The 14,789-nt window shown below is 38.9% G+C and overlaps 1 protein-coding gene across 1 annotated transcript in view; it reads right to left on the minus strand.

Moving 5' to 3' along the window:
* Positions 1-5,670, minus strand: part of LOC121941627 (ovochymase-2-like) — a 28,396-nt gene extending 22,726 nt beyond the window's left edge. The window contains exons 1-3 of the mRNA XM_042484455.1: positions 5,526-5,670; positions 1,914-2,044; positions 423-516 (exon numbers count right to left, since the gene is read on the minus strand). Of these exons, the coding sequence (XP_042340389.1) occupies positions 423-516; positions 1,914-2,044; positions 5,526-5,670 (370 nt within the window). The remainder of the gene's footprint in view (positions 1-422; positions 517-1,913; positions 2,045-5,525) is intronic.
* Between the last annotated feature and the right edge of the window lie 9,119 nt (positions 5,671-14,789).

Raw genomic sequence — 14,789 nt, forward strand, 5'->3', positions numbered from 1 at the left:
AGAGCTATTTTCCATTTTTTTCTAATGTGCTCCCCTTATTTAAGTCTCCGCTCGAGTCTGGATAACTAAGAGAGAACACAAAAAACACAGGATATGTGATGAAACTTGACATCAAAGATGTCTGTGAACCCAGTACACTGCTTTAAACTCTGCAGTCTGGGTGGAGAACCAGCCGAGTGTTATTATAAGTAGAGCAGTGTGCAGTGGACCAGCAGGACTGTGTGGCTCACTAGCTGAGTCTGCCCATGGATGGATGGGCTGATTTGGGCATGACATCAAAGCTGCCACTGCAAGCTGAAAGAGCTGCTGCGTCTATGTTCATATCTGTCTGTCTGTCTGTCTATCTGTCTGTCTGTCTGTCTGTCTGTCTGTCTGTCTCTGTCTTCTCCCCCTAAGCTTTGACTTGGTGCAGAATGTTTTACCAATGGTTCCCAGAGAGTCTCGCAGTGTGATGAAGTCTGCCGTGCAGAGCTGGGTTTCCTCCAAAGCAAACTCTTCAAACCACAGTTGGATCACCTGCAACAGAAACACACAGAGGTGTTTCACTCGTGTTTTTTTAATCTGAGAAGTCAGACTGCTGACAGGGAAGGCAAGAGAAGCTCAGTGTGAAATCTAAGGGTGTGCATGTGCAAGCTGTGGGTGTGCCTCTAAGTGTGTCTCTCTCTATGTTTATGTGTGTTTAATGAAAGCAAAAAGGAAGAGGGAGAAATAAAGAGACAAAAGCAGCCAGCAAATCAGGTGGACAGGGAGGCAGCCATGCAAACAGAGAAAGATCAAGGATTTAGTTTGCTCCTGTGGGTGTGGGGAGGAGAGCTGAGGAGAATGAAGGAGACAAGGCAGCCATCTGTCTGTGATGCTGCCACTGCATTCATCCCAGCTGTCCTGCACTGCTTGGCCTCACATAAGACAGTTTCCCCAACAGTGACAAACTCTACTGATTAGACACACAGCCACAAACACCATAAAAGACCCTGTCTGTCTGAAATAGAGACGTGAGTGAATTGTTTTGATCAGCATTGCAGTGTAAAGAAGATGAATGTGTCCAAGAGGGAAATTATTTTGGGGCATTACAGAATAATCCCCTTACAGTAAATGAAATCCATCAGTCAGCAGGTCATTGTGCATTATTTTTATCTTACGTGAAGACTTTAGGATCATTTTAAGGGGACTGTGACTCTACTGTATATAGGTCACTGATTAAGGGGGGAAACAACACTGATGCTGATCCCAGCCTATTCTCATTTCGAAGTCGTCAAATGTTTTCTCTTTGACAACGATTTAGGTGTATGATCCTGATGCCAAAAGCCACCTTTCACATCAGCATGATGCTCTCCTGGATGGCATAAACTGAGAATGTGGCTGGAAAGAATTGGTCGTAGTATTATTATACGTTGACAGCATCTGCCAGCTGGCAGCCTAATACGTGCACGGGCAGCGTCACTCCCATACGGAACCTGTTGCATTCACATAATACAAGATGGAACGACATGCGGTTGATGGTAATATAAGGAGCATGAGGGCATCAAAAGGGCGGGGGAGGGGCAGTGGATGGATCCAACATGCCATAGTCCGTTGTTTGCTTTCAGTTTGAATGTGATCTTTGTTTTCTGCACCCAACCATGTTCCTCCATTCCCCATCCCTCGCCTCCACCCTTATTGCCTAATCCTAACCATCGATGGCAGCATGTGCATTTGTTGGCATCCTGACGTTGGTTGCCATGCGCTTCTGTTGTCTAAACACAACCATGTGCAGTGTAATCCCACTATGTACTTGTGCTAATATCACAGTAATGACATCCCAGAATAGCAGACGCAGAAGGATACCTCAAACCAAATATGTAGACACGCAAGTCCACTGCAAAGTGGCAATATGTGACGACATGGGATGAGAATGTGTTGCTGATCCATGTCACCTTGTCAGGGTCCACAGTGATGTGCCAGGTGCAGCTCTTTCCATTGTCGTAGCTACTGGGGTAGTTAAAGCTGGTAAAAGTGCCCGACTCTTCAGACAGCTGCTGAGGACCACCACACCCTGAGTCCGGCCCTGGAAATTAATTAATTTTATGGCAAAGGAGGAAGCTTGTTACTTTCATAAAGTATAGCAACTAAAATCACATTATGTAGAAAAAAACAGCTTCTATCCTTTTTGATTTCCTATGAAAAAAAATGCTGATGAAACTCAAGATTTTTCTATACTCTAATTTTTGCTTATTCAGTACCACCAGCTTAGGTGAAAGATTCTACAATTTCAATTTATTTATTAATTTATTTTTATCATTTAGTACATGGAACACTAGCACTCAAATGGCAAATTTACTTAATTAGTATTTTTGCTTCAAAGCCATCATCAGTGTGTCAATAGCCGCTGGCTGTTGTTGTTGTTGTTTCTAGTTGTTGCAAAAACTCATACTGTATGTCAGTCAATTTCTGGGCAGTTAACTTTTTTCACACATGGACCCTATAATGCAATTATGTATTCTCTGTCTGTTGTTTGAACTTCACCTTTCACACAATATGCCATTGCTGCTTGTTTTATCACACTGATGATGGATTTGTAGGTGAAATGCATCCTTTTCTGTTCCTTTTGCCCACATAAAATAAGCAAATTTGTTTGTACGAGATTCATGTATCATTTTTTATCATACAACTCTAAAGCCATGCAAAGATCTCTGTGAGCTAAATGCTAATGTCAGCATACTAACATGCCCATAATGTCAATGCTACCATGCTGATGTTTAGCTGGTATGTTTACCATGTTCACCTTCTTAGTTTAGCATGTTAGCATGCTAACATTTAATTTAAATGTATAGTCTACAATGTAGCATCCTCCCTAAAACAGGATGAATAGATATATAGAAGTAATCCCTCTAAATCATCGTTTATGACCCACTAGAAGTTTATTTTTCTGCAAAGGCTCTGCCCTCTGCCTGTGCTTTCTTATCTTCTTCTTATTTTCTATGTTCAGGACATTTATGGGCGTGTAACCCCACACTGCTCAGGGCCTTTTAAAAAAGAAAGTGACAAGGTGCTAGACCACATGCAGCAGGCATATAAGAGACATGGTGCTGGAAAGACACAAAAAAAGTGAGGCAAGATGCCAAATGGTCGTGAATCTGGGGTTGGCATTAATTTTAAGTTATGCTGGCGAGCGTGTGTGGAAACAGTAACCAACAATCCTCCATATGTGACGATCCCTCTGCTGGGTTCCTCTCTTTCTGTTGTTTCTTTCTCATTCCAAGACAGCAGAGTTAAGTGCAATCAGTATCATGGGACAAACCTGTGCCCAGTGTGCTTCATGCACATAAGATGCACCAGCATTTGGTCTGCGCTGGCACACCTCCTCATTATAGCTTTGCTTTGCATCTTTTCTTTCTGTTGTCTTTGTTTTTTGCATGGCATCCCTACATAGCAGTTTCACTCATCCACTACCTAAACTACTGACCTATTTGTATGACCTATTTGCTTTATTTCTTTTAGTTAACAAGTCACTTAATTAATTGTCTTGTGTGTCTTTTGTCCAGCCTAAGAGCAGGGTTGTGACAATAGTATGCCTTTAAGTAAATGGCTGGAGGACTTTCTGAACCTAATAAGCTGAAAGACTCTGCATAATGCCTGTCATATCTGGATAGGGGAGGGAGGAAATAACGAAATAACTAACACATAATATTCACTGCTGGTCTCAACCATCCTGACTGTTATTCAAAAGTAGATTTTATTTTATTTTATTTTATGTTTTGGGGGAAATCACGTATTGATGTAGGATCATATGCATGCACATGCATGTATTAAATAAAAACACATGTATAAAATAAGTCTTATATATTTGTCTCAAATGGAAAATCAGTTAAATTCTGAACAGGGAAGCATGCTAACATTTGCTTATTAGCACTACACACAAAGCAGGCCTACATCTGAGGCATATGGGAATATCATAAGTTTAGACAAAATTTAAATTTGTACGTCTAAAACTATTATTTTCATTTATTATTATAAAAACGAAAACACTGCAGCTTAAAAAAATCCAATAACTAAAAATAACACCTTCTGGTATCAGCAGTGAAAAATTCAAATCAATTGAGATGCCTTGGTAACAGCATTGATTATACAGTATGTCATCATCCAGAGCAGCAGCACGCTCTCCCTTGTGGCTGGAGCCGCTTCTGTTTGGGAGTCTGGAGCTCAGCTGTTTTTAAAACAATGAAACAACTGGAATATATTTTGTCATTTAGGCAGAACATAACTGTCAACATAATCACATTGTTGTTCTGTTATGTAAAACAAGCCATCTTGTTTGGGGGGGGCAATGATCCTGTTAATGCATTTTATGAAGATAAACTAGTATAGTGAATGAATAACACAGACAGAGTTACCTCGTTCCTCATTGTATATTCTGTCTACTAATATGATTTTTATTCAGGCATGCAGAAGACTTTGAGGACTTGCAACTCCAAAAGCAAATTAGTTCAGCTGATATTAATTTCACCACTTTACTTCTGTCATGCAGCACAAACAATTCTCCGGCTTTGGTTTCCAACGACAAAACAAGGCAGCAGAAATGTGTCTGCTATTTAACACTGAAGGAGCCTTTTTTTCCAGCATAACAGCAAAATGAATACTGGCTTTCTTATATGAAAAACTAGAGAGGGATGAAGGAGAAGTGGAGGAGGAGGTGATGTATTATTCTACAGAAACACTATTGACGTAGTGATGACACAGATTATTGCTATTAAATTACAGGGACAGCACAGGGGTCAGACAGAAAAAAATAATAGTAACAACATAATCTTGCATGTTGTCCATGCGTCCCTCTTCTAATCTGTATTTAAATTTTCTTGGGATCAAAAAGAGAATGGGCTGAAAAAAATATAAAACTCACTGAGAAAATGTCAAGTGCATTTATTCTTTCAAATCTTGTTATGGTTATATATTTTTTGCATCATGTTGGAACAATCCTAAATCACATATTTTATATCACAGCAAATTACTTCTAACTTTTGTGCTTAATTCTAAGTCAGCGTGCTAACAATGATAATGCTAAAATGCTGACGTTAAACAGGTATAATGTTTTTACCATGTTCACTTTCTTACTTAAGCGTGTTAGAATGCTAACATTTGTTAATAAGCAATAAACTGAAAATGTGACTGAGATTGATAGGAATGTCATTAGTAGCTGGTATTTGGTTTCAAACCAAAGTATTGCACAACAGGTAATCTCGACCTGATGGGAGTACTAGAGGAGAAGTTTGAGCATCAGCCATAGGCTGTGCAAAATAATGACTGTAGCCACTGTGACATCTGTGTGTCTGGACACAAATACGTGAATAATTACTGAAACCTCTAACAATATTAGCAGGCCTTTCTATTTTCTTATAACCATCACAACATTGTCATAGTTATCTTAGGGATTATTGCTTCTTTCTTGATTCTTATCTGAGAAAGACTATGAGAAATTGTAGAGTATTTTTTTCGAGGGATGTGTTGGTATTTAAATAGAATACACTTCATTTTCTAAGATACACACTCACCTTCTGTATGAGCAGAAGAGTCATCTTTCCCAACAAAGAAGACAACAATAAAGCCGATGCAGACGCAGGTCATGGCCACAAAGAGACCTATCAGAGTCTTTTCCAGGGTGCTCAAACCCCTGGACCGACGACGACCCTTCTCCATGTCTATTTTGCTCACAGCAGTGGAGATGCACCAAACTGTGCCTCATCCAACAATTCACCAGCTTATTACTGACACTATCTGAACTCTGATGGCACAGATGAACCTTGAGCTCCTTCAGATGTGGTATTGAACGTGAAGAGCCATAAATCACACAGTATCATAACGACAAGTTAATGAGTATCGATGGAAGTGGCGTCCCAATCAAGAGGTCATCAAGATATGTTTCAAGGTAAATGATTGAGATGGAAGGTAAAAGGCACACCTGTCAACTGTAGACCAGAAAAGCTGGTTTTAGATGTTTGATGTGATCATACTCACACATTCTCTGAAATATGTCACAAGATGTAATTATTGACATGACAGTTCCTTCAAATATCAAGAAATAGACAGAGAAGTGTGTCCTCATATTTAAAGATGGCAATCCAGGGTGCTGAAGAAATAAGGGTGTAGGTTCAGTTGGAAAAAGACAGTTGCACAGTAAACTCACACAACGATACACTATTTTAAGGTATTTTCTATTAGGTTTTTTACATTTTTTTTATTGCACACTGCAGTGCTGTGTCTTTTATTCTTGGTGCTCACCACAGTTGAGCAGCGTTTTCTCAGCTGAAGCAGCAAATTCATTATCTTAAAAACTGATGACTGAATGTTTTATTTATAGCTCTTTCATTACATCAACACTCAGCATGAAATGTATTGACAGTCAACAAATGTAAATCAGCAAAAGGCAGTGACCAGACATTCTGAGTCCATTATAGTTACACTGAGTTTTGTGCATGCAGTTTTTCTGTCTTTCTCTCCCTCTCACTGTTTTGTTTTTATTTTACATTTGTTGCTTTAAGATACCTGCCATTGCTTCCATGATAAAGTTTCGTCATTTCTTCCGGCAGGACTTTAACCATTAAACCTTCATGCAAATTCAAATTGCTTCACAGGTTGCTGGCAACAGGCAGGTGCACAGATAGACCCCAGGTGGTGCCTGAGCACCTCCCTTTTTTTTGCCTCTGGCAAGATAAGTGCTCTTTTTTGCAAGTTTTTTTTCTATTTCTTTTGTTAATGTTATATGTTACTTTGTTTTTTATTTTCCTCCATGGCATCAGTTCTCAGTCAAAAGTGTCTTGTAATGCCTGATAACTGCATTCGATTTCCAATTCTCTGTTTAGTTTAACAGCCCTTGTCACTCCTTGCTGGCAAACATTATAGTTAAACATTGTCATCTGGTTAAAATTAGCATGTGATGTCAGGTGATCAAAATTCAATGTCAAGGGCTAATTCAATTGCACTGTTTTGCTACAGTTTCCAGGTTGAACGACATGTTTCTCCAAAACGGTGTGCAACAGGTTTTGAGGTGTGTTTTCTCTCGTTTGGTGGGTGCACCAGAGGTGTTACGCATCATTCTGGTAGATCTACTCACCCAAGTCATGGTAATTCTAAGTGCTTTATTGTAACAGACTTGATTGAGTTTCTTTACCTACCTACAATTTTTATACCTGTTACATACATTATGTCTTTTCAAAATACACTTCTGTTTTCACAAGAAATGTAGAGTTTCTGCTTGTTAGATGCATACAGTAATTTTTTAATTAAACGTAAAATGTCAGTAAAATACCTCGTATTTACCTTTATTCCCTTGTCTATTAAAAGCACATGGTTAGGTTTAGGCAGCAAAAGTAATTTCTAGGTTTAGAATTAAAAAAGATATCCTGGTTTGGCTCAACACGTATATGAGAAGCAAACAGTGTGGCTGAAAGTCCGGGGTTTGTTCTATCCATCTTCCTCCCATCCCATCACCCTATAGCGACTTTCCAGCTCTTCTATTACATACTTATTAGCAGTCTTTCATACTGACACCATCTAGTGGTGTCATACGCTGCAAAAGGTGCCTTTTTGCATCAGCATCTGACAGTAAAATCACAGACCAAGAGGCTGTATTTAATGAGTTGATTGAGAAAGGGTTGTTGCACCCATTTAAAAAAATGGGAAATTATTTGAAATTGTAGTGTAGTGGTATCCCAAATGATTCTTTAACAGACCTAAAAAAGTCAATTTTTCTGTGCAGGATTAGTGTTGTAACAAAGCACCGAGGTCAGAGGTAATGAGTTTCACAAGAAGGATCTTCGTCTCAGGATTCTCCATACAAAGGCGCTTCATTGGGTTTTATCAGACTCACTTTGGATATATTAGAATCTGAAGCAGCAAATCTGTCGGTCTTTCTCCCCTAACACTTCATTTTCCTCTAAAGATAAAGACTTTCCTTCTATTTCCTCTCAGTGAAGAAAGGCAGCGATGTTCCAAAAGCTGCTCATCTCTCCATGGGGACGCCAATGATAACAGGGAAAAAAGTCGTTCTTTAGGCAGTATGATGGCTGAGACCTCTTTTCAAAGACATTGTCAATAGCTCCAGTATATTGATATACGCATGTATTCTTAGTGCTCTTTTCCTTTCTCTCCCTTTCTTTCTCGCTGTGTTTCACCTTTATCAGTGCTCAGTTTGTTTTGGATCTTCTCGCTCCACCAGGGGACCTATGATTTATGGGCACATCTGTCAGCCGTAATAAAGCAGTCTCTAATGAAGCCAGGGAAGGTGACCTTTGTGTACATACAGTATGTGTGTGTATGCGTGCTTTTCTTTTTAAACGTGCATCTTGTGCACATGCATGCTCTGGTAAAAAGGTTACGAGGGCATGTGCATGTGCATGTGAGCTGAATGGTAAGCAATCAATGAGGAGCTCTAAAATGCTGAATACATGTACAGTATGTTTGAGAGAGGGAGAGGAAAGACACACAGGCAAATGGATAGAAGGACAAAACAGTAAATGTTTGAGGAAACAAAAGGGGTACGTTGCAGAAAACTGGAATTGTTTGACAAAGGAACACACTCACGGAGCCAAACGCTGCACTACAAACAAATGTAGGCCACATATTCCACTGGGATCTGAGCGGCCATCAGGAGGACGAGCCTCACTTCCAGCTATCTGGCTGGTACAATACGAGGAAAAATAAGGGGAGCAGGAGAAGATCATTTCATGGGAAATATTCTGCGGAGTGAAGGCCAGCAGAGGCTTTAATCACCTCACAGTTACCGGCTTTATTATGATATCATCGTCAAAGAGAGAAAGGAGCGTCTAGGACACAGAGAAATAGAGGCTTAGCGAGAAAAGGGGTGTGGGGAGTTGAAAGGGGGAAGCAGAGTGTGAGAAAGAGAACACAGAGGATGGAAATTGATGGTGAGAAACAGCACAAAAATGTCTGAAACATTCAAAGCTGCCAACAGTCAGCTGTTAAACCTCCAGAGCAGTTCTGAAGTCTTGGTTACACAGAATTAAATGGCAAGACTGTGATCTCCAGCCACCCCTAATTACCCACTCTACAATCTCAAAATATGATCTGTAAATAGTAATTAACATTCATTCCCATGATAAAAGTGAATATAACATTGCAGCAAATCATCCTTGAGTGGGTAGATTTTATCTTGGTGATGGTCTGGATAACTGTAATGGCTTCTGTCCAAGTGTTGTAGCATCTGCAGGGTTTCTATTAGGGTTTCTATATGAGCTGAAGAAGCTAATGTGTTTGTGGAGCTAACTGGGTCACTGCAAGCAGATCTCAAATCCCAATACCAGGACAGCAACTTATCCATGGGACTTCAATTATAGCTCAGAAATGTTACTGCTGCCCTGAATTCCCCCCAGATTGTGAGGATGCTAATACTGAGTTACACACATGGTGAGTGTTTACACTGTGAAATGTTGCATTTACATCCAAATAGACTGAGTCAGGGCAAGATAGTGTCTAAAGTCAGTACCCACTCAAGAATCCTAATGTGATTTTTCAGTGTACTCTGAAATGTTCATTAGATTATTATTAATCATCCAACTGTAGGTAAACATAGCCTCTTGTGAATTTAGGAATCAATAAAGATCTTCTGGTCAAATACTTAACCTTATACACAGGTGAATTATTATATGATAACGTACACTTTTATCTTTTAAAGGAACAGTGTGTAAGATTTAGGTGGATTTAGTGGATTCTTGTATATAGAATAGCAGATTTCAACAACTTGAAACTTCTCCTGGTTAGAATTCCTTTAGTGTTTGTTGTTCAGCAGGATTTTTATCAGTGGCCAAATTATCCTCAGAGGTCTCTTCCTCGACAAAACAAATGGAACAGGTGATCTAAGAGGTCGTTGTCACTCCCAAGTCAGTAACCTTTTGGGTAGGAGAGTGAGGCCAAAAGCCACCTCCCACATCAACATGCAACGTGCCCAACCATTGTGCCTCATCATCCCACCACACCTGCATTTATTGACATCGGGCTGCATCATCCCACCATGATGTCATCCCACCGCATGCATTTCTTGACACCACCATAGCGGCATTTTGGAGGATAAACAGCTGACGCACAAGGATACTTTAAACATCATTAGGTGACGCAGAAGGTCACTGACCAGGCGTCACCATGTGAGGAGTTTGGAGTGAGAATGTGTTTGATTGTACCAGAGGGGCTGCTAACTAGAGTGGTCAATGCAAAAAAGCAAAAAAGAAGAAAAACAGTTGTAGTATTGTGGAGTGTATGCATCTGTATTTTTTCAAAAAGCTTTTTTTCTATTTTTTTTCCTGTCTCTGCAATGCTCTTTGCTGATGGTAGGAGTCTATAGAAATGTGTGCGTGCATGATTCAAATAATTCTTTGCATGTGGCATCTTTTAATTTGAAAGTTTTATAAACTTCAATTAAAGATCCTATGTCGAGGATTTACGCGCATCTAGCGATGAAGTTGCAAGTTGCAGCCAAATAAAAACATTGTTTACCAAATTTGAAGGAGAACTACGATAGCTGATACAAAAACGGGGGAAATGCCCTATCCAGAGCCAGTGTTTAATTTGTCCATTCAGGGCTACTGTAGAAACATGACAGTGCAACATGATGGACTCTGTAGACAAGGACCTGCTGCCTATGTAGATAGAAACGGCTCATTATAAGGTAACAAAAAACAAATCAACTCTTAAATTTTAAGGTGTTTATAAACTAAAGAAAACAGTAATTATGTTGTATTCCCTTTCTGCCAATATATCCCCCTAAATCCTACACACCGTACCCTTCAATGTGGCAGTGTTCGACCTTGTAAAAGCATAGAGGAAAAACAATGTGAATGCATGATTTCTCTTTTAATAAATAACAAATTCCAGTAAATATTTCATACCACCCTGAAATACATGTTTTCTGGCACCACAGTTTCCCTGCAGCCTGTGCTTGCCCAGAGCACTAGTATCATTAGTTTTAACATCTCAGCGTGAGTCTGTGGAGGCCCTTGGGCTGTAACAGGGGGCTCCTGCTGCCTCTCGCAGGCTATCAGTCTTTAATTTTATCTTCTGACACAGCCTGGTAGTTTCCTTGTTAAGTGGTAACACTTGAGAGATTATTATTTCGCTCTCAAGCTGGGTATTGGTGCTGAGCTGTCACTGCTGTCGTGTCTCAAAGATATTTAATTTAATCACCAACATTTCTAACAACACATTGTTTTGGGTTATAAGTTATGCTCTTCAATACAAAAAAATATGAATTAGCAAATACAAATGAAGAAAAGAAGTTGTGACAGATATGTTGTGCAAATGTTCATTATGGCATCCCTAATATTTGCATATAAGAGAGACAAAATGCAGAGCATTAATGGTGAGGTGGAGCTGAGGAATAATCACTTATTTTATGATCAATTAGGCCAAATGAAAGTAAAAATTATTACTTTGGCAATAAAACAGTTTGTATAAAAAATATTCTCTATGACTGTGAGGTGCAAATGTACAATACTGTAGTTTTTATGACAGTTTAATTTTATTTTATTTTTTGCCTTTAAGGTCTCGAGGATACAGCTGGTAATATTCTTTATTTTTTCAGTTGTTTATAAATCCCATGAAAATGCTGAAATTAATTGATCCTGATAACCATAGCTGAAGCCTGATGTATCTTATTCCCTGGGCAACAGACCTTCATTGTTGTCCAAAAACAATTAAGAAGGATAATTACGATGAACATGTAGTCTCTTCTGAATCAATCCCACATACACCGCCATGCTGCAGTAAATACTTACTAGTGCATTAAATGTGTATCAATACATGGCTGGGAAAGTCCCAAATGAAACATCTCTGGTGCAGCAGTATTGTACGCGGATGGACGGCGTCAGTTGATAATAGGGCAGGATGGAGCTGTTGCGACCATATGATGTGCCGACTAAAGTTCAGGTTGAAATACTGCATATAACAATGTATTCTCAGGAGCACAAAGGTCCCTGTAGGGCTGAGGGGTGATGGATGGATCAAAAAAAACCTGGACTGGTATAAATGTAAAGGCAAACCATGATGTTTATTTATTTTTTTTCTAAACCTAAACATGTGCTTTTGTTGACGTCCCGGCATTGGTTGTGTCATCCTGAAAAGTCAACAGCAGATGCAGGAGGATACCCAGAGTGTAATAATTTGTAGTCCGCAAAAAAAACGGCGATATGTGACAACTTGGATGAGAATGTAATGAGATAAAATCTTGAGATCTGCCCTCCACTGGCTTCCTGTAAAATTCAGAATAAACTATAAGATCTTGCTGATAAAATACAAGGCACTGCACAACCTTACATTTTCTGATCTCCTTGTTCTTTGTTCTACTTCTTGACCACTCTGATGAAAACATATGTTGATCATGCATTTGCTGTTTTAGCCCCTATCCTCTAGAACAGTCATTCCCTGTCCATCAGATTTGCCGAGTCCTTGGACAGTTGTAAGCATCTACTAAAAATCCAACTTCGTTGGCAAGCTTTTCTATAAAGCAACTTAATGTGTAATAGTTTTATTTGTTTGTTTCAGTTTTGTCTGTCTGTAATTGTGTTGTGTTCTATATTGTAATTTATTGGAATCTGATTAATTAATTAATTCACCCATTTATTTTAAGTATATATATTTATGTGTGTGTGTGTGTGTGTGTGTGTAAAGCGCTTTGTAACTGTGTTTTAAAAAGTGCTATATAGATTAAGCTTTACTTACTTATGTTGTTCAATCTAATTTTCTGCAAGAAAGCAAATAAGCGTACTTTAAAAAATGTATTCCTTGGTAAGAAACATCTTTGGTTTTGGTCTTTTCAGTGAAATTGTCGACAATTAAAAAATTACACAATAACACCAGCTTTATACTTAATTTTTTGACAGTTAACAGATCAGATTCAAACCCAGTGTGTATCTATAACTCACAGTGTGTGCTTTAGATGATTGAGTCCACAGTACGCTCCACTGCTGGATATCTTTTCCCATATATGAGTGCAGTTATGTGCCCAAGGTATGTGTTAATTAAAATACCCATGGAGGGTATGGCTCACACAGCCAGTGAGGTGAATATTGAAAGAAAGCTGAATGCCGTCCCCTGGTTAATGGCAAGGGTGGTACATGTCCATGTGTCTTTGAAATCTCTCTCCATGTTCCATGTCACTGGAATAAATCTCTCTCTGTGCTAACCCACCGCCTGTGGCCGAATCTAATCTGCACTTCCAAATGGGGACCAGGCATAACGGCACAATGAGTAGGGGGTTATTAAAAATTGAAACAGAAGCTAATTAAAGACAGGGTGAGAGAATCTGAATTAAGGCTGGTGACCGGGCACACTGAAATGGACAGAGTCAACGTGTAAAGGCGAAACTGACCTCGACTGGAATGGGAGGAGGAGAGTGAGACATTAATCTACCTGAGGCTGAATTTATTTAACATGACTCATATTAGTAATGTCATTTTGGCACCATCAGCTGGCTCTTTAAAATGAGGCTCGTATTAAATAAGAGGATGTAAAGAGGTCATGGAGGTCACTGCTGCTTCCAGAAACATCCTCAGTCTCTTGCTCTTACACAAATCATAGCAGGTAGGATGAGTTGGATATAAGTACAACTAGTGGGTCAAAAAAAGGCTTAAAGATTAGGTGCTTCAGTCGGACTTTACAGGCTGTGACAGAGACTATGAGTATAGAGGACATTTTTTTTCTCTGCTATCACATCCTGATGTTAACAGGAAGTGACATGCTTGTTAAGACAATAACAGCAGTCGCCTGAAATCAGCGTTTCACCAGTCAAGACAGTAAATTCACACTGAAAGGAACTTTTCACCATGAAAGAACGGCTTTCTGGAAGTATTTTAGTCGGAGCAAAGCCTTTTAAGACACACTGTTATTGCATTAAAATGTTGTATTCAAGATATTACACTAAACATAGCAGGATGGAAATCACAGAAACAGAACTCAAATTAACCTGGAAACCTTGATTAATGTAGATAAGCAGATGATCTCATGCTGAGATTCTGGTCAATTACATTTGACAGCATCTAAGACTGAAACCCACAATTATTTTCATTATTGATTAACCCTTTAAAACCTGAAATGACAAAAGTTTTCTTGTGCTGCGTTCAGACGCTTTTCAAATGCATCTAAACCTTTTAACGCTCAGCACATTGGTTTGTTTCTGTCAGAAACATGGGTAAAAAAGCAGAAACTTGGCATGAAATGTCCTAATATTTAATAAATGACCTGAAAATTAGCTCTATAAAAACAGAGAGAATCTTATCAAGAAATTATCAAGAAAACTATATTTATTTTAATTGAATATTTAAAACTAGGTTAATAAAGAATTATTATTACTGTTGTTGTTGGCTTTTTTTAATTGTATCACTTTTTTTCATGTCATTTCCTCATTTTGTTCTTTTGCTTTTCATTTTTTGTGCTAATTTTAGTTAATTTTCTTGCAGATTTTTTCAAGTCTCTTGCTAATTTTTGGCTAATGTTTTTGCTCAGGTTTGGCAGCAACAAAAAACAAAGAACTTGACATAAACTACTTGGCTATGGTCAGGGAAATATCATAATTTGACTTAAAATAATTGCCTTTGGTGGCACAATATCCACTGGGAAAAATAGTCACAGGCTGCTAAAAAATACCTACTTGTGTGGCCTAAAATTCCACAGGAAAAACAGTGGTTCCCAAAAAAAACACCCACATTTGGGAACTGAAATGCTGCTGGAAAAACAGCAATGGATTGCTAAAAAAACACTCATGTTTGGGGGCCTTAAAATTCCCGGAAAAGGAAAGGGTCCCTAAAGAACAC

This window comes from Plectropomus leopardus, chromosome 4 (genome assembly GCF_008729295.1).
Source record: "Plectropomus leopardus isolate mb chromosome 4, YSFRI_Pleo_2.0, whole genome shotgun sequence".
NCBI lineage: Eukaryota > Metazoa > Chordata > Actinopteri > Perciformes > Serranidae > Plectropomus > Plectropomus leopardus.